The sequence below is a fragment of the Python bivittatus genome, unplaced genomic scaffold, assembly GCF_059951505.1.
Source record: "Python bivittatus isolate LINGU-HERP-01145 unplaced genomic scaffold, Pbiv_v1 ctg000700_np1212, whole genome shotgun sequence".
NCBI classification, from domain to species: domain Eukaryota; kingdom Metazoa; phylum Chordata; class Lepidosauria; order Squamata; family Pythonidae; genus Python; species Python bivittatus.
The window spans coordinates 24,652,597-24,680,093 of NW_028277098.1; the positions used below are offsets into that span (position 1 = coordinate 24,652,597).

The window sequence follows — 27,497 nt, forward strand, 5'->3', positions numbered from 1 at the left end:
AGCAATCTGGGTTATTGGAAACAAGCTACATGTCAGTGGGGACACACAGCTGCTTTATACTCACTTTGCACTTTCCTGCAAAAACAGCCATTAAACCAGCCGGAAATCAGAAGCAGCTTGTTATTCTATACCAGTATAGCCAATATAACAAACAATGAAGGAAGGGATTATAAATCAATTTCTAACAGTGATTATCTTAAGCGATTGACTATAATTTTCTGTAAAATCTCATTATACTCCTAATTATGGATCCAATCCACTAAACTGCATTTTACCTATTAGAGTATTTATTAATCCAGTGTGAAATCTTAAAGCTAAACAGGATAAGCTACTCTTTTTATAAATGAAACTAAACAAATTACACCCTCTAGCAGTATTTATTGACACCCAGCTTGGTTCAGGCGTGTTGTTGTTATGCTGCAGGTTCTCTGTCCTGTGCTATTTGTACTCAGCAGGGTTGCCCAGATGCCATTTGCCATTCCTTCCCCTAAAGTATGGTTTGCAGCTGGATTGTTAGAACAAATGAACCCTCTGTACAGTGTCTGAGCAATCTTTCCTATTGCAAAAGCACCTAATTGTGTATTATAGTAGGCAGAATATATGTCATTGATTTGTTTCTCGTTAAAGAATATTGTTCCCATACCTTGTAGAATTTCCTTGCATGTAAAAGTTGTTATCATCTGACACATGCTGAATGTACATATCTTTTCACAAGAATGTCAATGAAAAGGCAGAGTTCTTGATAATCAAGAGTGTTAAATTATACTGAGAAATGCATGAGCATTGAAAATCTGCTCTTATAGATTAAAATTAAAGCATTACTCACATCAGAAATTTTGCTATTCCTTGATATTTCCTCAGTCTCTTTCTACCCTTGTGTGTCTTCTGAACTGTATATTAGAGATATGCCCCAAAGGTAACCATACAAATGTTGTGCTCTAAAAACTGTTCATGGATAGAGTTGGGTTTTTTTTCCTTTGCAAGAGAAAAGAAAATGTTTGTAAAACTAAGCATAACCATTTACGTATCTCCCAGCACTGTTGTAGTAACTTTCCTAAAATGTTAGGTCATTCTCCTGTTAAATAATGCTACAATAATGTTGTAAATAACCCTAGCCCACCTCCAACATGCATACACTAATGTAACCACTCAAGAATAAGCAATCAGTTTTCAACATTGCAACCGCTTAGTTCCTGTTCAGTTCAGAAACCTAATGGATTCATAGGAACCATACATCTGATCACTACACTGGAAGTACAAATAGACTCCTGTTTCTTATTCTTCTGGTATCATAATGGAATCCATGGTGCCTAAAAAATATTGCAAGCTCCTTATATAGCAATATGGGTATTGTTAAAATTTCAATTCTTGTTTATTAAAGCTGAGTTGAAATACAGGTAGTCCTCAGTTAACGGTAATTGGGACTGGAATTTCCATTACTAAGCAGTGAGGTCATAAAGCATAATGTCATGTGACTACCACTTAGTGATGGAAATTTGAGTACTCTGATTTCCATCGTTAAGTGAATCACTGCAAGTTGTTAAGCGAGGACCTCATGTGGTTGCCATTTGCGACCTCCTGCCCCCCACTGATGTTGCTTGTAGGAAATTGGCAAAGAAGGTCACAAATGGCAATCACATGGCTGTGGGGATGCTGTAACCAATGTAAATATGAGGACCAGTCATAACTACCACTTGTTCAGCACCCTATAAGTTTGAATGGTCGCTGAATGAGTGGTCATTAAATGAGGACCATCACCTATAAAATTCTTTTTAGGTACTTTTGCTTGTGAATTCCCTATTTAAGAACTGGCTTTATTCTCTTTATACCAGTTTAAATCTGTCACTCAGTATCTACCTATGACTTGACCTTCATTGAAGAGAAGGCTTTAAAATGAGCTGTGGTTCCTCATGTTGTTGGCAGCTTTGTACATTGCAAAGGTTTCTTTCTTTCTAACACTAATGGAATTCAATGCCAAAAGCTGTTTTGACTCTGGCCTAAAATTTCCCTAAACTGACTTAGTAAACTTCATCACATTAAAATGTATGGCAAAACATTTATTTATTTTCTTTCAAATACTTGTATGTCACTTCAGTCAAACAAGTCTAAGCAGTTTAGATGTGTTAAGCTTCTATAAACATATATCACAAAATAAATAACAGTACAGTACAGTATAACCATGAACCATTATTTATACAATTTATAGGCCATCTGACTTCCAACAACTCTTGATGGCTTACAATTAAAAAAGCAAAAAAAATTACAAAATACAAAAAGAAATCATGAATAGCCTCCAAACAATATGTAATTTAAGCAAAAACAAAAACCATGCAGCTCAACCTATACTCTTCCCCAGAACCTGGGAGAATAGCCTGGTCTTTAATAGCTTCCTGAACATCATCAGGGTGGAAGCCATCTGGATCTGGGGAAGGGGCAGGACAGAGATACCATTCCAGAGGGCAGGTGCTGCAACAGAAAAGGTATGCTGCTTGGTCCTACAAGATGACATTGCTTAACTGATGGGACCAGGAAGTACCCACTCTGCCCCATTTGAAAAGGTTTACAGATTTGATCGCATATCTTAGAGTGCAATCCTTTGTAAACTGAGAATAATCCTATTGAATATAACTGAAAATTATTTTTGAGTATAATAGATTGTACTGACAGTCTGTTACACTTAAGTACATCTATATAGTCTGCAAATGAGGGTGAGGTGGTATTTTGAGATATTTGGGGTGAAATCTGGAGTTAGTTAAAACAGACCCACTGCAATCAGTAGGAAATTCCAGTGTGTCTTCTTTAAGTAGGATTAAATCTTGATTTCGGCTGAAATAGATTTCCTGTTCTGTTTCATTCTATGTTAGAGGATGACTCATTTAAGTACCATAACTAGTCTGAAAAACAGTCAGATGATAGGGGTCTTTTGCTCAGAGCCTAATTAGAAATTCAGCCTGAAAGCACCTCATAAGAAGAGGCTTGCAAATAAGTTTATAGGCATTACTAGCACACATAAAATGAAATTGTACCTGTAACTAAGAGGACTATAACCAAATGCATCAGCAGTTACCACACAGACCTGGGAAAACACACAGCTGCTTTATGTTTTGCAAACAGATGCTGGGTTTGCATCCCCAGATTCTCCAAAGCATTTTTGCCTTGAATCTGAAGTGTTGCACAGCCCTAATAATTCCTTGAAGCTACATTTGCAACCTGTCAACTTTGCTGCACCAACTTGAATGACTGGTACATAGTATGGTAACCTGCATAGTAAGCAATGCTTGTTTAGCCCATCAGGCAGCAACCAGCAAATTCAGGACAAACAAGAATGCCGTTATAAATAAAACAGTGAACATGTTTTTGGTCTTTGCTGATTTATTTTATTGTGGCGTATGCATATAGACCTCATTTCAGAGTCATTTAGTCTGACAAGAATTAGTACTTGAAGTATCAGAGGAGGCATAATTCAGTTTGTAGAGTACAAGTTTTATATCTGTAAAGTGTTTTTATCTCCAGTTCAGGGACTTCAGGTAGTAAGAGCAGGGAAAGACTGGTCTGAAATCTCAACCCCTGTGGATTACGCTGGGGTACATGGCTTGAGACAAGTTGGAACATTGATCTGCCATGCTATGAGTTAGCTGGGAAAAGTGCTTTCCAAGTCCTTTACATTCTGTATGCAACATTGATTTTTAATTAAATCATATATAAAATATTTTATTATAAGAATATAGGAAGAGCTGTGCTGGATCAGATCAAAGGACTATCCAGTTCAACAGACCATTTTAGCTGCCTGGATGATAATCCCTTCCTACTGATGTTCTCCAGCAATTGGTGTTTATAATTATGGATGTACCATGTATCTATCATGTGACCATCATATTCTCAAATTAGGCTCTCACATTCTACAGTACATGGATTTGGACCTTCAGCTGGTTGGTGAGCAATAATAGTACAATGGTACCTCGGTTCACGAACTTAATTCATTCCACAATTCTGGTCGCGAACTGAATTGGTCGCGAACCAAATCAAATTTCCCCATAAGGTTCAATGTAAATAAGGTTAATCCATTCTGACCCCTACGAATGTGGTCGCCAACCAATTTTGGTCGCCAACCGAATCAAATTTTCCCATAAGGTTCAGTGTAAATAAGGTTAATCTGTTCTGAACCATATGTATTTTTTTTTAACCACAAAAATATGAAACAAAGTACAGTATAGTACAGTACAGTATGAAGAGAGAGAACGCTAACCTTGCTTGAGGCGACTTCTGGCGTGGAGGCCAGGAAGGCGGGTGGGGAGGCGGCTATTGTTTGGAGGGAGAGTCCCCCTCTAAAAGGACATTGGGGAGATCTCCTTCAGGGGTTTCCTCTCTTCTTTGTCTCTTAGCTGCAGGCTGAGTTTTGGCAAAAAATCTGTCTAATGTCACTTATTTTTTCCTGCGCTGCATAACCCTCCGGAAATGAAAGACCTGTAGTGGCTTAATCTTCAGCTCGGCGCTTGCATTCACACACAGCAAAAGGGTCAATCTGTCCTTCACGGGCTTGTGCCCCGGCAGTGCCTTTTCCTCCTGCGTGATATAGGTTCTGTTCGGCATCTTCTTCCAGAAGAGCCCTGTTTCATCACAGTTGAACAGTTGTTTAGCGATGTATCCTTCCACCTTCATGAATTCCGCGAATTCTTTCTTGTAGGCTTCTGCAGCGGCCTTGTCAGAACTGGAAGCCTCACCATGTCTTGTCACACTGTGGATGCTGCTTCTCTTGCGGAATTTATCAAACCAGCCTCTACTGGCTTTAAATTCTTCACTTGTTGCTCTTGTAGAGGGGGGTTTTTTGCAGTAAATCACTGTGCAATTTCCTGGCTTTTTCACAGATCATAGCTTCACTAACGCTATCACCTGCCAGCTGTTTCTCATTCAACCACACTAACAAAAGTTTTTCCACCTCTTCCAGCACTTGTGTCCTCTGCTTGGTTAATATCGTTACTCCTTTTGCCACATCAGCTCCTTTGATGGCATCTGTATTCTTCAAAATAGTCGAGATTGTCGACTTCGCCATCTTGTACTCCGAGGCCAGATCAGTCACGAATACCATGCTCATGCTTTTCTACAATTTCCTTCTTCAATTCAATGGTTATTTTCTTCAAAACCTTATTCTTACCATTCTTGCTCTGCACTTTCTTTTTACCACCATGCTTGCTCTGCACTTTCTTTGGAACCATGCTAAAAAGCACACCAAAAAGCTTCCCAACCAGTGTCTGTCTGCGACCACGATCTTACCTACAGGAAGCCACGACCACGTATCAGAGCAGGAAAGATGGACACGGGTCGTGTTCGTCACCCGATGCGGAGTTCGCGAACGGAAGCAAAATGTTGCGAACGCTGCTGTTTGTGAACCGAATTGTTCGTGAACAGAAGCGTTCATGAACTGAGGTATTACTGTACCAGTACAATCAAGTTATGGAATCCTCAATGTACAACCAGATGGACCCCTCTTCCTTGGCATCTGCCAGGCTTCTTGCCCCATCTGATCTTTTATATATATTAAAAAGTAAAAGGAAATAAAGTCCTGGTTTCAAGCACAATTTTTATTTCCAAAAAGACCTTGGCTCTTAAGTGAGCCCCATAAGTCTTATTTTAAAACACACAGGTGGGGCTTCAGCCCAGTGCTCTGTATGGAAATAGGCTTGCCCTGGAAAAAGGCAAAGATAAATAGAGATAGTAGGGTTCATTGTACAGAAGAGTTGCTTTCTGAAAAACTGATGTTTTGTAATAACATCAGTGTTCCTGTGGCAGCCATTTTGTGAATGGGCAAGCCTCCATAACCTGCAGCTATTTTGCAGGCCATCCACAGCATGTGCCTACCATCTCAAAAAATACTTGCTGATCTTTGCTGATACTCCAATGAGTGATGTTCCAATGGGAATTGCATCTCCTTTTTCAGAAGTGAGTGTCTTATCTTCTGGTTATAGGATATAGACTGCAGCTTCAAGTTCTGGAACAGGGATGCAGAACTAAGGAGCAACCCATGAGATATACTTTTTGCGCCCCTATTTTATTCCTCCTCTAGCTAATGTGCAGTTTCATGTGTTGTGCAGATCCAGAAAATAGGATTCATTCCTTAAACTGTGATTAAAATAACCATGTTTTAGTGTGTTGTGTGAACACGGCCATAGAAATAATTTTGATCCTCTAGCATGCTGAAAAGGACAGGTAAGCAAGATGGGTGTGTGATGTAGTCATCAGTGTGAGTGAATGAGCTGTCATATATGAATTTTCTGTGTCCAAGATCTTGCATTACTGTAGTGCTGTCAGGAATTCAACTGCCAAGTATTGAGAATTCATACAGTGGCAAATAAAATGCTGTGTTGGCATTGTTAACCATCCCTCAGACATACTGTACCAAGTATCTCTGTCCAAAACAAAATGAAAAGAAGGCAATGGTGGGAATTCTGAATGAAAAAAAAAAATGGGTATACAAATACAGCTGCCTGACAATCAAAAGAGTATACTGTTCCTAAAACGGGGCAGCTGATACAAATTGAGTTTGTAACACATACCTGTGAAAAGAACAGATGAAGGTTTTATGCTGTTTTCTGAGATATTCCATATCTATGTTTAATTTGTTGTTTTAGTGGATAGCTTCATTAGTAATCATATTATCATGCTTGGAGGGCTGTTCTTCCAGAGAAAGCAAAAGGCAGTTTAAGGCTACATGAAATCAATAAGTCTTAAAAATCTCTCTCTGGGTGTGTATGCATGTCATTTCATTGGAAGATAATGTCACTGAATGAGAAGGTGTCCCAGCATGGGGGTTGCACAGCAGCAGGTGGGCAGGGGGATTTATATGAAGGACATCCAATGGTGCTTTGTGTCACTATTGCCAGAAGACAGAGCATCGAACTTTAGCCAGTTTATTAAATCCGTCGTAACTCCTGGAGTCACATCTGAGATTAGCCCCAACTCCTTAGAAGCAACGTCCCAGAAGACGTAGTGAAGAAGGGAGATGATCAGCCTAGATCAAGTGTCTTAGGGCATGCAAGCAATGCTGATGCTTGGTGTACCCGAATCAATGTAACTACAAGTAGAAGGTTTTCTCATCAATTGCATCAAATGCCATCGCTAAAAAAGGTGGCCTGAACTGTATGCTGTAGTCTTTGGGCATGAGCAAAACCAGTTTTCTGTGCAAGCACTTTCAATTGCTTGTAAATTCTAGTTCTGCTTATAAAGATGTTGTATGTTGATTTATTATTATTACTAGAATAGTATAAAGTCTGGTTGTATAGCGCCCTGACCCTTTAAGGATCAGCTACGCCCACTGGACCCTGGCCAAGAAACATGATTAATTGCAGAAGTTATACTCAGATATCTGAGAATGAAAGTAGTTAGAGCAATGAACCTGAGAGAAAGCGGCCTTTCAGTAGCGGCCCCATATTCACTTCCCCAAGAAATAAAATTAGTTCCTTGTCTGTGCTTTATATAGGAACAGAAGCCTTTAAAAAACAAGAGCTGTATTTTTAAATTAAGATAAGAAATTAATGTTTCTGCTGCTGTTCTTATTTTTAAGTTGTACATCAGCATTTTCAAAATTTATGATGGAATCTCTGGCCAGGAATCTCTCATACTGCCTTTCCTGTTTTATCAGTTTAAATATTTATGTTGAAGTTTTATTATATTTATAGCACAACCTTGACATCCTTTTCTCTTTTGAAAAGCAGCTTGGAACTCTCTTAAAATTTTATGGCTTAAATAAAATTAATAAGGCCACCAGTGTGTCTGGTAAATATGTTTGTAATCTGCTGTTCACCCAGATAAAGCTTACCCATCCCTTCCTTAAAATCTTCCTGGCTGAACAGAGATTTATACCCAACTTCCTAAGTACAACATCTGTTCAGATCAATAGGCAGAAAGAATATTGCATCATAGGACATTTCCTTTAGGCAGACAGGGCTTCATGCCATCTTATTTCATACAGAAACCCCAAAGCAGTGGGTACCCAGTGTAAGAAAAATCTTAAGATTTTTCCAAGTACAAAATCATAGTGCTTTGTGTTCATGGAAAAGTGTGACACAGATAATCTAAGTGTATCTTGGAGCTGAGAGATACCAGAAGTGAATAAAAATAGCATTTTTGCGCAAAAAAAAAATGTGCATAAGCTCAAAAATCCATTGGTTTTGACATGGCTAAACTGAGTGAAAATCAGAGTAATAAATGGTTTTAATTAATGGTGATGTCCAGTAAATTATACAGGCAAAACAAGGCTATTGTATTGCCCCCAAAGTACATGTCTCAAATATCTGATACAGCTGTTGTTTGTAGTAGTAACAGTAGCAACACTGGTTTATGGCCCAGCATTAGAAATATGAGGAATTCAGAATTAGAGCAGGTGTATAGGTCACCTTCCTTTAAAAATTTCATTACCATTTTGCCAAGTGTTAAGGATACATTAGATATGAAGAATTCCATGTTAGAGTAAGATAAACTATAAGGAAAATAGAATTGCATTTCCTCCTGTGCATATTCCACACTTACATCTATTCCAGCTGAGCATGGTAGAAAAGCTATTCATGTGTGCCCCTTTCTATCCTCTCCAGTGGCATGTTTTTTCATCTGCTCTCTTGGTTGCTCTAGCCTAACACTTCAGACTTTGAATGAAAGTTAATTTTAGATATTATTGCAACTTCTAAAATAATACTCTGATATTCAAAATGTAGGAGAAAAAATTGTCTTGAACTTCATCCTCTGTATACAAGTATATGCAATATCTCTGTTTCTCACCTGCTTTCACTGGGGCATAGGAAGGTGTATAGCACCAAGCAAGACCATTGGTCTTTCTACTTCAGTTATGACTTGAGATGACTCTTTGGAGTTTCAAAGAGTTTTTCCTCACCTTATGTGTTGCTGACAGGGATTCTTCCAAGGACCTTTTGCACGCAAATAGTGTATGCTCTGCCACTGAACTATTAATCCCCACCTTCAAAAATATAAATTGCCATTGCAAGCTGATCAGCCAGTTTTGGTCTCAGCATGTCCTTGATGGTCATCCGGATACAGTGGTGAACACTGAAACTGCAGGGAACATATGGAGCAGTTTCAATACGTCCTTTATTAATGATAATAATTGGGCCAGGAACTCTGTTCCTAAACAATGTGGTCGTAAAGCACAATGTCACATGATTGCACCGACTCACAACAGCAGTTCTGGCAGTCCCCGTTGCCATTCTTAGGCAAATTCTGCACAGTCGTTAGACACGACATCCATTAACATTGACTTTGTCGGAAGCCAACAGTGAAGGTCGCAAATGGCAATCATGGGACCGATGGGATGCTGTGGCCGTCATAATTGTGAGTTGGTTGCCAAGCACCCAAATCACAATCATGTGACCACAGGGATTCTGTGACAGCCACAACTTCAAGGACCGGCCATAAGTCTCCTTGTTCAGTGTCATCATTACTTTAAACAGTCACTGAACAAATGGTCATTAACCAAGGACTAACTGTAATTCAAAGTAGCATGTAAGAATGAGAACCATGTAGAGATGAGCTAAATATGAAGTAGCATTAGTTAGAACAACAACTTTAGTAATTCATTTAACACTGACAAAATGGGAGAAAAGGTTCAAAGTCAAAAGCAAGCAAGCAGCTCAGCTTGGAGGCAAAACAGCACAACCTTCCCTTTTTTTATACTAATTTTATTAAAAATTACAATTACAAAAATAAAAAACTGATACAAACTAAAAAAAGAAAAGAATAAAAAGAAAAAATAGTGCAGAAAAGAAAAAATAGAGAAAAATAGAAAAGAAACAAAAATAGTATAGTAAAGAAAAAGAAAATAAATATATAAAGAAATGACTTCCTCCTTCATCAACAAGTATAAACGATTTTAGTAACTTATCACCTTCTCTTACAACAAATACAACAAATGATCTCTTCTTTCCATATCCCATCTCTTATCTATAAACAAATCCTTAGAGCGTCGTCATTTCAGTCCTGATCAGCAAAACTCCATTAACAGATAACAACATATCTATTTTAACCTTGATCAAAGAAACCAACTTTATATTCCTTCTTTTTAGTTTTAACAATCTTGATCTTTAGTCCCTTCAAATAATGTCCTAGAACTTGATTTCTTTTCATTTTTTCTTTGTCCCTTCTCACAGAATTCTTCAAAGCTTTAACAAGCCTCTTTTGTAAATCCAATATAGGAATATTATTCAGGTCACTCTCTTGGTTTGTTATTTGTATATACCTTATAATTATTAAGACATCAGTTGGTTTCTTTTGTATGTCCAGTGTACCATCTTTTTCCATATCATTCTTGTAGCCTTTTTAAATCCACTTTCAGATCAGTCTCAAACTTGTCAGATAAAACTTGTTCCTCTTTCATAATATCTTTTAAACACAGTCTATCTATAGAGGCAGACACCCTTAAAATTAACTTTTGGGTCCAATGTTAAAATATTTTGCTTTGTTCTGTATTAGTAAGACAAATTTAAGTGTTCTTCTCCTTTAATTATAACCTTTAGTTGCTTCTGATTCCCTCTAGTGTCTAACCTTCAAAGTCTCATCCTATCATGTTTTTTTTTAAGATAATTCAAAATAAAAGCAGTTTCCCATGGGAAGGATTCTTATAATTAATTCCAAAATCTTATTTCAAATCCATCTGGACCCTTAGTCCATTTGTAACTTTCTGAAATTAAAGTTCTAATCAGCCTTTTCCTGTTTATTCAAAAAGAAAAAAAATTAAGTCCTTAAACTTCTATTTAAAACTTATTTCACTAAGGATTGAAAGAAACTTACCTGGTGCTGTAAAACCTGCCATTCCAAAGATTCCTAATAGCTGAAAAGCAGTTAACAAGCAATTTCCAGAAGTAATTAGAAAAGGAAGTATGTGAACCCAAGTGTCCTTAAAGGTGCCAACCATGGTTTGAGCAAGATGGCTATTCCCTCATCTCCCAGAGCATTAAACCCACCGGAGACCGCTATCTTGTGGTCTCCTTGCGAGGAGCAACTGTATGGAGCACTTGTGGGCAATCTCAAGTCCTCTCCATGTCCGGAGAGGAATTACAAAGAGCTTGTCTACTCACTGGCTCTTCATTCTACCACAGTCATCATAGTTCACCACAATTCACCATTTCTTCCTGGAAGTTTCCAGTATAGCACAACCTTTTATGTAACCAACAAGCACAACATTTATGTAACCAATTATGTGTTCAGGAATTGAGATACCTCTGTAGCTTATTTTTGTTGGAGATCAGTGCTCTACTCCAATTGACAAGATACATAATTAGCCACATGAACATAAAGGTAGGTCTCTGCGCCTTGGGCTCCACGCTTTTCTTCTGGAGAACATCAGCTGCAGAACTGCCATTCCTTCTGAGGCATGCACTTGCACTGCTCTGAAATTCTTTCTTTTCCAGTCCCTTAGCATGAAAAAAGGGAGTTGATCCTGAGAAAGGACCATTAATGCAAACTAACTGGAGAGAATAACATGATCCAAGGATACAGTACTTAATTTATGTATGTAGGAGTTAGATATGTAATTTGCCATCTAATTGCTCATAAAACTCTTCTGGGTCACCAGGAGAAGATAACTACACAAGAATGAAATGGCAGGAGCTTGCCTGGAACTGCACATTGCATTGAAGTATTACTGCAACTTACAATATGAGGAATGATGGCATCAGTTTCAGCAATGGGAGGTTAAGCCTGGAAAACATTTTGGTATTGCAGACAGCTGTGTGTACAATACATTAGCAACTATGATAATTATGCCTTAATCCTATATGGAACATTAGTGAGGATCATGAAGTATTTAAGAATGTGAAGTAATTTCTTTGCCAGCATAGTAAATATTAGATCTCTGAGCTGAGAGCAATCAAACATTCCCTTGGCTCACAGTAGTTTTGCTGAGTGCAATAACGTGTTCTCTTGACTTGCTCTACAGGAGACCATCACAGCCCTCAGCAGAGTTGTGGCTATCTTAGAACTTCCCAGTTCAATGGTCTGTGTTTACAACTAGATGAAATAGAGCCAAATTAAAGCAATAATCATAGTATACATGCAAAATCTTGTTAGTTAATCTAGAGTAGTTTACTACCTTATTTGTGCAGATTAATTACTCTTTAAAGTATAACAGCACTACCTTAGTATGATAATCAACAGGGGTGTGCAGAGCCCATTCTGTTCATTTGAGGGTGGGATCTGGAGCTCTAGAAATGAGATATCCATTCTGGGTTAGTCCAAAGTAATCCCATGTATCTCAGTCCTTGAAGGAAAAACAATTTTTAGAAATGCAGAGTCCTGCCCTTTATTATCTGGTATGGGAAAATGTAAATGTGGCTCTTGGGCTTTAATCAGAAAAGGAGGGAATTGGCAAGAAGATTAGAACACTGGGAGGATGAAGTGGAGCAAGGTTCACAGAAATCAGTGCAGGTGACTTTCATTTTGCTTTACACAAGAATGGGATGGAATTTCAGGAAAATAGAGCATTACAAGGAAATGAAGCATCCCAAATTCTATAGAAGATAGTGCTGAGGTTTTTCATGTAAAATGTTTGCTGTCATTTGAGAAATTTATACATCATAAAATTTTACTTTATTGCCTAATTTATGAGGAGAAGCAACTTGAGGATTGCTTATAGAATTCCAAAACTTCAAGTTAATTTTTTGTTTCATTTTATTTTGAAGTGCCTTGCTACCTGGGAGTCCTTCTTGACGTCTCAGAACATAGCAGACATTACCTTGGAAGAAGAATCTGAAGATCAGTCTTGATCAGTTCATCCTCCTCTGAAATGTTCTTCGCCAAAGAATTGCTTTATATATGAGATGAAATTCATTTATTCTATATAACTATTAAGATTCAACAATGGGAGAGTAAGCTTACTGGAGTCTCAGGTATTCTATTATCCTGGACTTTATTTGAATCATGATTTGTGTGGTGGTGGGTTTTTTTTTTTTTTTGGAAGGTGGGAGAGAGACCCAGTTCAGATGTAACCTCATTTAATGCTGTGGGGACAATTTTGGAACTTCCACTCATGCACTCCTGCCTCCCCTCCTTTTAGTGAAAGTATAATTAGGAGATGAGAACATTTCCCTTCAGTTTTAGATTAACTATAGCTTAATATTAAACCCCAACCATAAACTGATTAACAAGTCCATTTCTGAGACACTGATTCAAAGTTAAGTTGTTTCAGTGAAGTATATTTAGGTTTACTTAAGTTTATTCAGAATAAACTCAGAAGAAGCAATGTGAGAGAGACATTATGTTCTTTCTTATAACATTAAACTATGGTCGTAACACCTTACAACTATGATTGTAGCACTAAACTATGTGTTGTAACACTTTCTTGTAACACTAAACAATGGTACATCCAAACTGGGCTACTGAGGTGAGAATATGACTGCCAGCATTTTTCTGGAGATACTTCTTTTTTTAATACTGTGTAATTTGAATATAAAATATTTTAAATATGCATTTTAATAATAAAACGTTTAATAGGAATTTCCTCACCTTCATTTTCTCTTTATGATTATAGTCAAGTTCTAATCTGGACATTTATAAAACTTCATAATAATGTTCAAATGAACTCTTTTATTAGTAAATGCATTGCAATGACAGTGAAACATTCACTGCTAGAAAGAATATGGAAGCTGCGAAATGCAGATTCCAGACCAATTAGTCTGACACGTCTGACACCAGGAAATGCATTTCTTAAATTTAAAGTAGTAAAAAAATTGGCTTCCTGACAGATTTTTATTTAAAAAGTCATTTTATGTTAGTGTCTGAATATGTACAGATACACAGAGTTGTTCTCCTTAAAGGAATACCTTGTTTTCTTTTTAATAGATGCTAGTTTATATTTTTCTTATTTTTTTAACAATAAGCAATAGTTGATTCAGTAGTAAAATATTGGCTTGAAAATACATATACAGAAGATTTAATAATATAGTTATTTATATTTAGTAAATTACCAATCTGTCTTTTAGCTAACAGAGAAGGACAACCAGAAGTGGAAGATCTGTTATATCCAAAATGAGTGAAAGAGGAGCATTTTGCATTTTCCTTATCCTCTCTCTGTTTTTCCATTCTTCCAAGTTTCATTCAAGTAATTGCATTCCCTCCAACAGAAGCAAATTAATCTTTGCCCGCTCAAAGGTTGGTATAGATTTGCTACCTGCTCTGGTTTGCTGAGAGAATGAGAATACTTTGATAGATCTAAAGCTTTTCCCGGATTCTATTTCAACTTGCATAAGAGAAGACGACTCACCCACACCCACTTTGTTTCTACAATATTGTTAGCTGCTGAAATTTCTATAGTAGCAGCAGAATCAGCTGCTTCTGAAGTCAGAGGGCTTCCTTAAGGGTAGATCTCTCTCATCCTATGGTTTCTGGAAGTCCTCCTAAGGATCATAGGATATTCATTCATTCATAAAGTAATTTAATCTTTTGACAGCTTATAAATAACCTCAACCATTCAAGTGATCTTTGATAACCTTATAAAGACTCCTACACTTAAGACACCTTGAAACCAATTGCTGTAAGCAAGATTGGGGAACTTGCTGTCCTCTAGAAGTAGCTAAATCACATGTTATAGAAGCATCAACTAGAAGAGCTAATGGGATGGGATGCTGTTGTAATTCAGCAACATCTGGAGGTATCATGGCTCAGGCCTCAGATTCTGAATTTGAATCTGATCCTGAAGAAGCTGCTCCAGTTGAGCCTGTGGAATGTCACCCTCAGGAGAGACAAAGCCAGGAATCACATGAGGCTGATTAAACACAGGCACCACCTGAGCAGCTGGAGAAGTCAGATAAGGATGATGTAAGGCCTCCCAGCCCCCATACCCAAAAAGTAGAGCAGAGCAGCGAAGGTCTATTAGGCTCCTTGCCAAGCAAGGGAGTAAATCTGATTAGTGACAGCTGGCTGCAGCCTTATTTACGAAGCAGCTCTGACCCATGCTCTCTTTACTGGAAGCAATGTCTGACCTCCAGCTCTTGTGTAATGTTTCTGCAAATCCTTTTCATGTTTGAAACCATGAACCTCTGGACTGGCTGACCACCCTGACCTGGCTCTCAGAACCCTGGATTTGGACTACTGAGTGCTCCTATTTAGAAAGCAAACTCTTCAGGCAAGCCTCAATTTTGTTTACATTCCTTTGTTTGCTGTTATCTCTTTAACCTTGGAGAACAATTGTTAAACTCCATAAGCAACTGTGTGTGAGTGTGCATGGTTGAAACCTGAAGCAGGAGACTTTGCTTCCAGCCCAGTTAACTCTCAGCTGACTGGGGAGTGAAACTTTTACTAAGAACATGGAGCAACTTGCTAACCTGCATGCAGCTGACTCAGCAGCTTGCTTTACTCTCAGCTCACTTGCAAGCCTTGCAAGCCTTGCAAGCCTGGTCAGTGTAAGCAGCAGCCACAGCAGCACCCCCCACCCCCATGCAAAAAATGTCCTATTGCCTGCCCAGCAAAAAAATTGCTGTCTCAATTTCCTGCCTTGTGGGCATAATGCAATCTGAATATAAGTTTGCGGGGGAAGGTTTTCCAACAGGCAGGCATTGAGTTGGTTTTGTGATCAGCCTGTTAATCTGGAAATGCTGCTAGGTGGGCCATGTCATTGTTAACACAACAGAGCCCCCTGCTGGATGACTTTGCTGAATTTAGTCAACAGATCCAAGCCATGTATACTATGAAACTCGGACAGGAAATTGTCAAATTCAAGAACTGAAACAAGGGTGCAGCTCAGTGGCTAAACATGTAAATGTTTTTTGGCTCACCTCTCAAGATCTGGCCTAAAATGAAGCAGCACTTATGGACCAGTTTCAGGAAGGATTGGCAGATGAAATTCTGGATGAACTAGCAAGAACTGAATGCCCAGGCATGATACAGGAATTAGTTCAGCTGTCCTTTACAATAGGTGGGTGCTTACAACAGCAAAAGGCTGGAGCCCCAGCTAACAAGCATGTTGCCAAACCTGTGGCATCTCAGCCTCTGGCTAGCCCTGAGAAAAATGCTACAGAAGAATCCATGCAGGTCAGGGGTACCTGTCCCCAACTGACAGATGCAGAAAAGAGGCTTTATTCGACTCTTGTCCTCTCCTGCAACAGCTCCTGTATAATTTGTCAAAAAGAAATTGGGAGAACTTAGGCTCTGCAATGATTACTGTCAATTGAACCAGATTACTGTGTGCAATTGTTATCCTTTGCCACATTTCAGAACTTATAGAATGTCTCAAAAATGCCTGGGTGTTTACTCCTGGACCTTAGAGGAGTATGTAACTTAGTGCACAGATGTAAAGGAGATGAATGAAAGATAGCATTTTGCACCCGGTACAGGCATTTTGAATACATAGTCATGCCTTTTGGATTGACTAATGCTCCCACAATCTTCCAGTATTTCATGAATGATGTCTTCTGAGATCTCCTGGACAACTACATCATTATTTACCTTGATGACATCTTGATTTTTTTGAGTTCCATTACAGAACATGAATAGCATGTAAGAACTGTATTGTAGAGACTTTGGGAAAATCATTTGTTTGCCAAGCTTGCCAAGTGTGAATTCGAGAAGCCCACTATAGACTTTTTAGGCCATTACATTTCTTCAGCTGGTATTGCCATGGATCCTGGTAAGGTGGATGCTATCTTGTTTTGGCAGCTTCCACACAAAGTCGAGGACATATAATGTCTGCTGGGTTTTGCAAATTATTACCGGTCTTTTATTTGGTTTGCCAAACTCACAACACCATTGATTAACCTCCTCCAGAAGAAGGTCCCTTTCAATGGGATGAGAGGGCTCAGAAGGCTTTTGAAGTTTTAAGTCTGCATTTGCCTCTCAGCCCATCCTTTGTCACCCCTACCCAGCAAGGCCTTTTGTTATGGAGACTGATGCCTCTGATATGTAGCCTTGGGAGTGGTGGTGCTCCAGGCACACCAAAACTCCTCCAGTCTATTTCCCTGTGGGTGAGAAAAACTACACCATCTTGGATAAAGAACTGCTAGCAATTAAAGCCACTTTTGAATCCTAGCATCATTTGCTAGAAGGGGCCAAATACCCAGTGGAAGTTTGCACAGACCATCGGAATCTGGAGCATCTTCAGACAACCAGGAAGTTGAACAAAAGACAAATCCAGTGGTCTCTGTTTTCCTCCCGCTTTAATTTTAAAATTAGTTAATATTCCCAGCAGCCATAATAAACAGGCTGATGCCCTTTCCAGGAAACCAGAATATGAACGCTCAAACACCGACTCCCAGCTGGCCACTGTTATACCTCCAGAAAAGTTTCTTGCTACCAATGTTCCGCAGAACTGCTTCAGGAACTACAAGAGCAGCAATGCCTAGACTGCTATGCCCAGGCCCATTGGAGGGAAATTGAAGCCACACCTAACAACCCTCCATGACTTTGGACTTTGGAGCAGCACCTTTTACTTTTTCAAGTTCAGTATTACATTCCTGCTGGACCCCTATGGGTACAGTCCTGAAACTCTGCCATGACAGCCCACCAGCAGGGCATTTTAGTCACTTTAAGACTTTGCACTTGGTGGCTAGAGATTTCTGGTGGCCACATCTTAGGACGGAGGTAGAGCAATATGTTGCTTCGATGCCCCATTTGCCATCAATCTAACATTCCAGGCAAGCCAGCTGGAGAACTACAGAAAGACTCCGGCAAGCTGTATTTCTAGATTTCATCACAGAGCTACCTCTGCCAAAGGGAGCAACCACAATCTTGGTGGTTGTGGACAATCACCAAGATGGTTCATTTCATTCCCTGTTCAGGCCTACCCACAGTCAAGGAGACAGCAAATTTTTGAATATATAACATCTTGTATGATTGCCTGAACACCTGAGTTTGGATAAGGAAGTACAGGTGCTCTTTGACAGTTTGGGGGTGCACGTCCATCTTTCCTCCACTCATCGCTCCCAGTAAGACGGGCAAATTGAACATGTGAATGCCATTCTTGAGCAGTACCTCTGGTGTTATGTAAATTATTACCAGGACAACTGAGTCGAGCTTCTGGCTTCAATGGAGTTTGCCTACAACAACCACAACACACCTCTATGCAAATTACACTGTTCTTGGCTAATTATGGTTTCCACCCTCAGTTCTTTCCTCTGGATTCTCCTAATTCAGCTATCCAAGCTGCAGATCAGTTCCTGCAGGAGCTAAAGGCAATCTACCAAGTCCTTCAGGACCAGGTAGAGAAGGTGAAGGAATCCTATTAACACTTTGCCAATCAACATTGATGACCTGGAGCCACCTTGTCAGTTGGGGACTTGGTTTGGATTTCCACCCAACATCTAGTGCCCATCTAAAAAAACTGAATCATAAGTTCCTTGGTCCTTTTCCCATAGAAGCTTCATTAACCCAGTAGCTTATTCAGTTAAACTACCTGCATCAATCAAGGTGCATCTGGTTTTTCATAGATCATTGTTGACTCTTGATGCTCCAGCAAGTACTCATTGTCCCAATGTTCCTCCTCCACTACCTGTCATGGTAGACGGTGAGCCTGAGTATGGGGTAGCACGTATATTAGACTCCTGTTGGTACCGATGTTGATTACAGTACTTGGTGGACTGGAAGAGATATGGCCCAGAGGAACGGTCCTGTGAGGATGCATCTCAAGTCCATGTACCACATCTGGTACTTCAGTTCCATCAATGATACCCCCAGAAGCCTAAACCTCCAATTGGGGGTGGAGGGGGTTCTGGGGAGGGAAATAGTATCATGGCCTAGGCTTAGGATTGAGAATATGAATCTGATCCTGAAGAAGCTGCTCCAGTTGAGCCTGTGGAATGTCGGTGTCAAGAGAGACAAAGCCAGGAATCACATGGGGCTGATCAACATAGGCACCACCTGAGCAGCTGGAGAAGTCAGATAAGGATGATGTAAGGCCTCCCAGCCCCCACACCTGATGATTAGAGAAGAGAGCAGAGCAGCGAAGGTCTATTAGGCTCCTTGCCAAGCAAGAGAGTAAATCTGATTAGTGACAGCTGGCTGCAGCCTTATTTACGAAGCAGTTCTGACCCATGCTCTCTTTGCTGGAAGCAATGTCTGACCTCCAGCTCTTGCGTAATGTTTCTGCAAATCCTGTTCATGTTTGAAACCTTGAACCTCTGACCTCGACCGGCTGACTACCCTGACCTGGTTCTCGGAACCCTGGATTTGGACTACTCTTCTGAGTGCTCCTTCTGAGGCAAGCCTCAGTTTTGTTTACATTCCTTTGTTTGCTGCTGTCTCTTCAGCCTTGGAGTAAAATTGCTAAACTCCATAAGCAATCGTGTGTGAGTGTACATGGTTGAGGCAGGACAGGAGGGCCACATAATTCCAATTTCTGAACTAGAGTCCTACTCCTACAACAGGTGGATCTGAAACCTTTCCTTTGTGATACAGACTTGCTGTATACTTCTTCAGGATAATGGGAGATTTAAGACACTTGTGAAAGCCAAACCAATATGTTTTTGATTTTTTTCTGCATTTTTGTAATTCAGTTTTCCTTCCATTATTCAGTCAAGCCATAAATTAAGGGAAATTAAAATCTCATTAGTCACTGATAAACATGGACCTCTTTTACTAATACTGTCCATTCTTTAACCTCCTTTGTCCTAATATTCCTGTATAAATTAAACTACCCATATTGTGTTTTTCAAAGTTTGTCGTCATCAACTTGTCATTTTTTAAAATATTAGGTGGCTCTACACTTTACTGCTTTTCTGGAGTAATCTTTCTGATAATTTACCAGTTTTCTGGGCCTTTTCTTGGGAATTCCTTTTAAAAGTAAATTTTGTTGTTAACATTTCTTTTTTCTTGGGCTGTAGAGCAAACATTCCAATTGCCTCTGAACACTCCAGCTGCCAATTTATTTTACATGCTACCTGTTATGTTTAGAAAAGGAAGGGTTTAATAATTTTAGCATGTAATAATGTTGATGCAAAAACAAATTAAGAAGGCCCCCATGTTGCTTGTATGGTATGCCTCATACATTACAAGAATCACGCTAATATAATTAAATAATTCTGATAAATACGAGCATTAATAGTGTTATGATAATACTATTATCAACATGATATTTTTAAAGAAACAAATGCTTGTTATGTAGTACCGTTCCATCCATGAGTAGCTTTGTTCCAGATTTTAAGGTTATATTTGAAATCTCCATCAAATAAAATCTCAGGTGGGATTTACTAACTCTATGGGGTGGGGAAGAAGGAGAGGTGAGATCATCACAACATTTTTGCAGAGGTCTAGCTACCAGGGAAAAGTTAATGCAAATTCCAAAAGTCATCTTGAACCATCCTTATAGTGAAACTCCATGATATAGAGGACAGTCTTTAGCATGCTGTGAGCTTCCACACATACTAGAGGAAGAGATGAGTATTCTGGTGCCATATAATTCTGAATACAGTGCAACATAGGAGCGTCCAAGACCTTCAGAAAGATCAGAATTAATCAGGGAAATTTTGAAGATATGAAAATCTACACTATTCATACTAAAATTTCCAGGGTTTCTTATGACTGTGTCTGTCAAATAGACAGCACTATACGGTATATACTCACGGATAAGCCCATCCATGGATAAGCCAAACTTTGAATTTTTAACCAAAATAACATGAAAACTGTGCCACCCACAGATAAATTGACTCTCAAAATTGTCATATGCTTTAATTTTCACAATTGGTTTATCCATGAGTGGTGCATTTTTCATGGTGTTTTGGTTAAAAATTTGAGAGTCTGCTTATCCGCGGATGGGTTTATTCGTGAGTATATATGGGATATATGGGTACTTTTAAAAAGCTGAGAGAAAAACATACCATATGCTTATGGATAAACCCATCCACAGATAATCCGAACCCAATTTTTTGAGTGTATTTTGCCACCTAAAATTCTTGGCTTCTCTGTGAGTATACTGTATATGGTATTTTCCTCTATTTGAACAGAGATCAGTAAACAGTCTTCAGCTTGGTGCAAAAATAAATTTGATCTTTCAAATATTCCTTTCAAATGCTTGAACATTCAGAAGAATGCTCTAAGAGCCCAATTCTGTCTGCTGCATCTTCCTATCCCCAGGATACAGAAGCAGCCAATGTAAAACAGTTCCCTTGATAACAGGAGGTGCCCACTGAGATAGTGACAGCAAAAAGAAATGAGCAGCATCCTTTTTGGAGTAGGGGTGGGATTAGTACCTTCATTTTGAAAATAGTTGGGGAAAAGTCTTCCTGGAAGCCCATCTTTGCTGTCTAGCCCCTGAGTTGGGTTCTTCGTTTCTTGGGGAAGGAGATGACATCAGAGGCAGTGACCAGGTTCAGACTAGTAGCAGATCCTGTCTCAGTTCTACCTAGATTTTATGGAGAAGTCTTTGCATGATTGAATATCTCTAGGTCAGTTTTAATAAATTCCTTATTGGTAGATCGTAATTCAAGAGCAAGCCCTCTCAGATACTGAGGGAAGCTGGAGTCACTTCTAGCTTTTCAAGACCCTAGCTAATACAAAGACAAAAAAGTATAATAAAAAAACAGACATAATTTGAATATTTTTTTTAAAACTCTTGAGTCTTGTCCCCCTCCCCATTAGCTCTGATCACATAATGGTACATGGGAAAGATCTTGGGAGACAGGGCCAAGAGACACTACCTAGGGAACAGTCAGATAAGGGACTGCATAGCCTGCAACTGGATAGTGGGCGGGGCAAGAGACTCAGAAGAGATCCTCCCTAGTTTCTTGGGCTGTAAAGGAGACAGAATTGTACTTTCAGACTTGCAATGTTAATGTAGCTTTACAATAAAGTAGAATTAGCTTATCAGGTTGTGTTTCCTGTCTGGTCTACCTAGTAAGGCTGACAGATCAGGAGAGGAAAAAATGTTCACATGTGCTATTCTTCCTTACTGGGACAACTACTATGATCCTAAGAATATAGTCTGATTACAAAGCCACTGAGGAATCAACCTTTGTACCTTACCTAAATTGTCTCATAGCGTAGCTGATGAACACCACTGCTTTAATCTATTTTTTTTTCTTTCATTTGAAAATCCAGGGGTCCTGGCACCAACTTGAGATATATTCCACTCCATAGCCCTGTGCACCTTTTCCCCAGTGCTCTTGGACCCTCTAAATAGTGAGTGCCTTAGTAGTGTGCATTTATACATTATTGCATTTCGAAGACCAAAAATGAACTCTATAGTTCTATATGTTTTCAGTTAACATATAATGTATTCCATATATTGAGTTAATTCCTCCCCCATCCCCCAAATCTTTTCTAAAATGCTTAAACTTCCTCTTTTTCTCTCTCTCTTTTTACTGTTCTTCTGTTGGGAACTAGTTTATATTTACCCCCATAAATATGCATTATGTATATTTTGTTTTATAGAACTATAGATTTGGAAAGGGTCATTTAGGCCACTGAATCCAATTTCCTGCTCAGTGCAGAAATCCAAATTAAAACACCCCTGACAGATGACCGACTAGCCTCCTCTTGTACGTATCTTATGAAGGGGAGCCCACCACTTTCCTAAGTAATTGGTTCCATCATTGAAGGATTCTTTTTGTAAGGGAGTTTTTCTAACTTTCAATCAGAATCTGTCACCTTCTAATTTAAATCTATTATTCACTGTCCTGCAATGTGGGATGATGAACAAATGTTAACCTTCCATTTAACAATCTTGAAATATGTAAGATTTTTACAATACTATCATATTCCCCCACAATCTCTCTGCTTAGTTCTTAGCTTCTAGTTCCCTGACTATCTTCTCTGGACCTGTTCTCCAATTGATCAAGATCATTTTGAGCTGTATTGCTGACTTCTAGAGCATTAGCTATCCCATCCAATTTTGTATCTGTTTGATAAGCTTTTTTTCCCACTTTTTCATTCAAGTTATTAATAAAAATGTTAATGACCCCATCTATATTTGCCATAATATAGGATTTCATAGTTATTTTTTAGGAGGGATGCACCAATAGATAGATGAAAAGAGAAGTAATAATAGTAATTAATAATTTATTAAATTTATTTAATAAATTATTCCCAGTGACTCTGGGCAGTTAGGGGCATGATAGCACTCTTTGGGTTGTCATATAGAAGACAGCAAAGGCAGAGGGGTGGGAGGGCATATGACACATCTGTGATGCAAATGTCACAACTCATGTCCCTGCTTCAGATTTTGTGACACAACTAAGTTTGTCCTTTGCATCATGACATCATGACTCATTTGTAATCATTCTAGGGTCATTGCAGCTTGCTCTTTGCTGTACCAGAGATAAATAGTAGATTAGAAAAAAAACAGTTCAGCAGTGAAATCAGTTATCAAGGCTGTGTTCCGGGACATGATAAACCATAAGAAAGAGGTAATGAGGCTGCATTTCTTCCCATCTTTCGGACATCAACCTGCACATGGTTCATTAAGGAGATTCAGAGGCTTATCTGAGGTTTGGCCTCTCATTGGAACCCAGAGTGGCCACCATTTTGGATTAGCAGAAATCAAAATTAAACTTACGTTAATCCTTGGTTTCAAATTCTGGTTTCTGCAAACTATAGAGCCATGGCACAGATGGGGATGTTTGGCTCCAGGCTTAGACAACACAGTAAACCTCAGATAAGACTCCAGTGTTGTTTCATGAGCAATGTGTAAAAGGAAGTAAAATGGCAGTGTGAATATACTAACAGTTTTCCTCTGGTTTACCATGTAGTAATGGGACTTTCTTCATTGGAAGACTTGCAATAGAAACTAGATAGCCATCTGTCAAGAGTGTTACGACTCTGGAGTTCCTTCATCCACAGCAGATAATTGACCTAAATGATCTATCAGAATCACCCCAGCTCTGTGATTTTATATGAAACTGTTTTGTAGCAATGGGGATAGCATTAACAATTCCTGCAACTTGTAGAAAGTTGGAATATGATAACACATATTTCAACCCAGCTTGCCACTAGAGAAATTGGAAAGTAGGACATTTTTATCTCTCCCTGGGAACCTAGGCATGAAGTCTGCTTCATAACACCAGTTAGCGCTCCAGCGTAGATGGCACAGATGGGGATGTTTGGCTGCAAGAATACCACCAACACCCACACTTGTTTTAAAATTATATTTTGAATTATGAATGACGAAAAACTATTCTAATGGAATTTCTCTACTGTATTGGATACAATTAACAGCAACAACGTTTAGACATACATAGATTGGATCTGTGCATTGCAGTAAGCCATTATTTGCTTAATTGTTCACTGAATAAGCCACAATTAATTGGATCCACAGCACACATTAAAACATGAACCATTGTTTACAAAACACATTGGCTGAGTTCCCACAGCATGCACAGCTAAAATCAAAGTAGTCACCTTACGGCTTAGGCCTGTTCATAAGACATACTTGACTGAGTCATGAGGGAGATTAGCAGGTCATGCAAACAGGAAAATGGGACTAACTCCAGCCAATTATCCCTGCAGGAGGATTAGATTTAGTGCTAAACAGACCCACCGTTGCTTGGGAGTAGTATAGAAATAACTATCCAGGGGATTAGGTAGTCCTTACCTTTTCTGAGATTGAGGCAATATTTATTTACTTAGTAAGCACATTTACATGGCTGCCCATCTTAACCAATATTACTTGGGATGACAAACAGAGGTCCACACACAATTGCTTCACAGAGAGGACCCAAAGCATGCTCACCCTGCTCATCAGGTGTGATGGAGAGAAACCACTGCAGACAGGCAGTCCCATAAGTAATCCGGCCCCATGCCATGTAGAGTACTTTAAATGTGACAACCAGCACTTTGAATTGCACCCAAAGCCTACTGGGAGCCAGTGCAGCTCACGTAGCAGTGGTGTTATATGGGTGTATCAAGCTGCTGTATTCTGGACCAGCTGAAACTTCCAAACGCTTTTCAGGGGCAGCCCCATTTGGAGTGCATTGCAGTAATCCATTTGGTAAGTAACAGGCACGAGTGACCTTGAGCAGTGCTTCCTGATCTAGAAATGGGCACAACTGGTGCGCAAGATGAATTTGTGCAAAAGCCTTCCTGGCCACAGCTGCCACTTGTTCCTTAAGCAGGAGCTATGAGTCCATGAGGATCCCAGATTGCACATTTCTCTCTAGGCGAGTGTTACCCCGCCCAGAATCAACAGTGGAGGCTCTCCAGAGATTTGGGGCCAGGGTACCACAGCCACCTCGTCTTGTTAGGGTTGAGTAGAAGTCTGTTCCTCCCCATTCACACCCATACAACCTCTAGGCTTTGAAAGAACCACAACTGCATCACTTGGAAGGCCTAGAGCAGAGATGTATAACTGGGGTATCATCGGTGTATTTATGATGCTTAATCCCACGCCAACTGATGACCTCTCCTGGTGGCTTCAAGTAGATGTGGAATAGGAGCAGGGAGAGAGTCAAGGCTCTGCTCTGTGGTACCCTGCAGAGCAGAGACCAAGGGCTAGACCTCTTTTCCCCTACCAACACCAATTCACACAATGGGCTCTTTTTAACCACTTTTGTTATTGCCATACTGATTTCCATGCTCCCCAAGCCTATTTTTAGTGACACCAACCCCAGTTGTGCCACCAATTTTTTTTTTTTTTTTGCTAATCCAAAACAATGTGGGACAGGAAGTGGCTGAGAACACTGTAACACACAAAAGAACCATCCATTCCATGTTGTGCACTGCTAGTAAGGAAAAGGGAGACAACTGGGAGAGGGGAAGGATGGTTTATTCATGTCATGGGAAGAGGACCTGTATGTTGATCCAGTTGTAAGCCTGGGTTGATTGCTCTTTGCACTGCAAGTCAGTGTCCATCCACAGATCAGTAGAACAGAAAGGAACAAAAAAGAAAGCAACTGAAGGAAAGCAAAACTGGGAAATTAAAAATGGAACCAAACCATAAAAGGTTTTTGTGTGTCTGTTACACTTTGCAATTTGGGACTCAAAAATATTGGGAAAATTTTGAATGATGAGAATTATGGATCAATGTATAATTCCTGCATTAGTGGGTTTCTGATTGCAGATGTTGGCATACTGTGCTCGCTTTTACAGGTATCAGTGGGAGAAAACACAACTTCATTCCCAGCCTTCTAGATCTATTTGTGCACATATATGAAAACTGCACCTTCAAACAACAGACCAATAAGCAACATTTTAAAACACTTAAACGGAAGAGAGTTCTAGCAATAATCTTGTTACCATGTGTTTTGGGCAATCACTCCATGGAAACCTAAAGGGCAGAGTGATACTTTTGCTTTGCTGGTTCCAACACCTACACCACACTGTTACACAATTTCATTTCCTTTTCCCTTGATTCATCTCTTACTGGGCCTAGAACCAGAATTAGTTCCAGTAGCTAAACCATCTGCTTGTAGTCATTAATTCAGAAATGATGAAAGATTGTGAGGGGAGAGGGAGAGAGAGATGAAGGGTGGAAGATTATAGCCCAGAATCACAGCACTGCATGCTTGAAATTCAATTATCTTTGCTATTTCAGAAGAAAGAAATAAAGCAGGAAAGCTAGCTAGCTAGATGGATGGATGGATGGATGGTTGATTGATGGGCAAATGGACCGACAGCCAGCTAGATGGGAGGGAGGAATGGGAGGATGAATGGAAAGATAGATATGTAGCAATATTGTCTAGCCACTCCTCACTTTAAAACCAGTATAGGATTCCAAGTACTCTATCTTTCCCATATGGCGTCCTCCAGATATGCTGGATCATAATTCCTACCATACAAGACATTGACCACAGTAGTTGGGAAGAATGGAAGTTGTGGCTGAACACATCTAGAGGATACAGTGGTGGAGGAGATGCCATTTTGTTTGAAGTTCCTCTCTTTTTTTAATGATACCCAGTCCCATGGATAATTTTTTTAAATGGTTCATATCTACCAGAAGACACATCCATCCTCTTATTTTATAATTCAACCCTTTTAAAGGAAATGGATTTACTATGGATGGATGGATGGTCCTGGTCACGTGATTGTCATGGGAGTATCTCCAACCTCTTTCCCGCCTCCCTCTGTCCCCTGCACCCAATCGGCTGGTGAAGAGGCCCAACGGGCGAGCAGCAATTGGGTGCTTTGGAAACAAGGCAGAAATTTGAAATCTCTTAACAGCAGTGGGCATTGAGAAAAAGATGAGGGAGCAGCTGGATGCCTGCTGGCGAGGTAGGGCTGGCTGGGGTGGTGGTCGAAGGGTGAGCCCTCTTCCTTCCTCGAGGAAGGAAGGCACACCGGCGGGGGGAGCACACCGGAATGGAGAGTGGGGGTGCAGTTTTCTTCATGGTCTATGACTCCCTTTGTTCCACCTTCCCCCAGCATAGTGGCAGGTAGTTCCATGGATCAGCCAAGGAGGAGGAGGCTTCACTGGGGCTCTCCTGAGGGTCATGAGGGGAGGGAAAATGGTGCAACCCTATATTATATGTGGAAAGGGAGGGAGGGAGGAAGGAAGGGATAGAGGGAATGAGGGGGAGAGAGGAAGGAAGGATGGAAGGAAGTTTTCCAACACTCCCTGCCAGCTTCCCACAAGCAAAGTCAAT

The 27,497-nt window shown here is 39.7% G+C and overlaps 1 protein-coding gene across 1 annotated transcript in view; it reads left to right on the forward strand.

Annotated features, from left to right (window-relative positions):
* The window catches only part of SNX7 (sorting nexin 7), a 53,780-nt gene extending 40,098 nt beyond the window's left edge, over positions 1-13,682 (forward strand). Inside the window, exon 9 of the mRNA XM_088153162.1 lies at positions 12,681-13,682. Within this exon, the coding sequence (XP_088009288.1) occupies positions 12,681-12,764 (84 nt within the window). The 3' untranslated portion in view covers positions 12,765-13,682. The remainder of the gene's footprint in view (positions 1-12,680) is intronic.
* Positions 13,683-27,497: the final 13,815 nt, after the last annotated feature.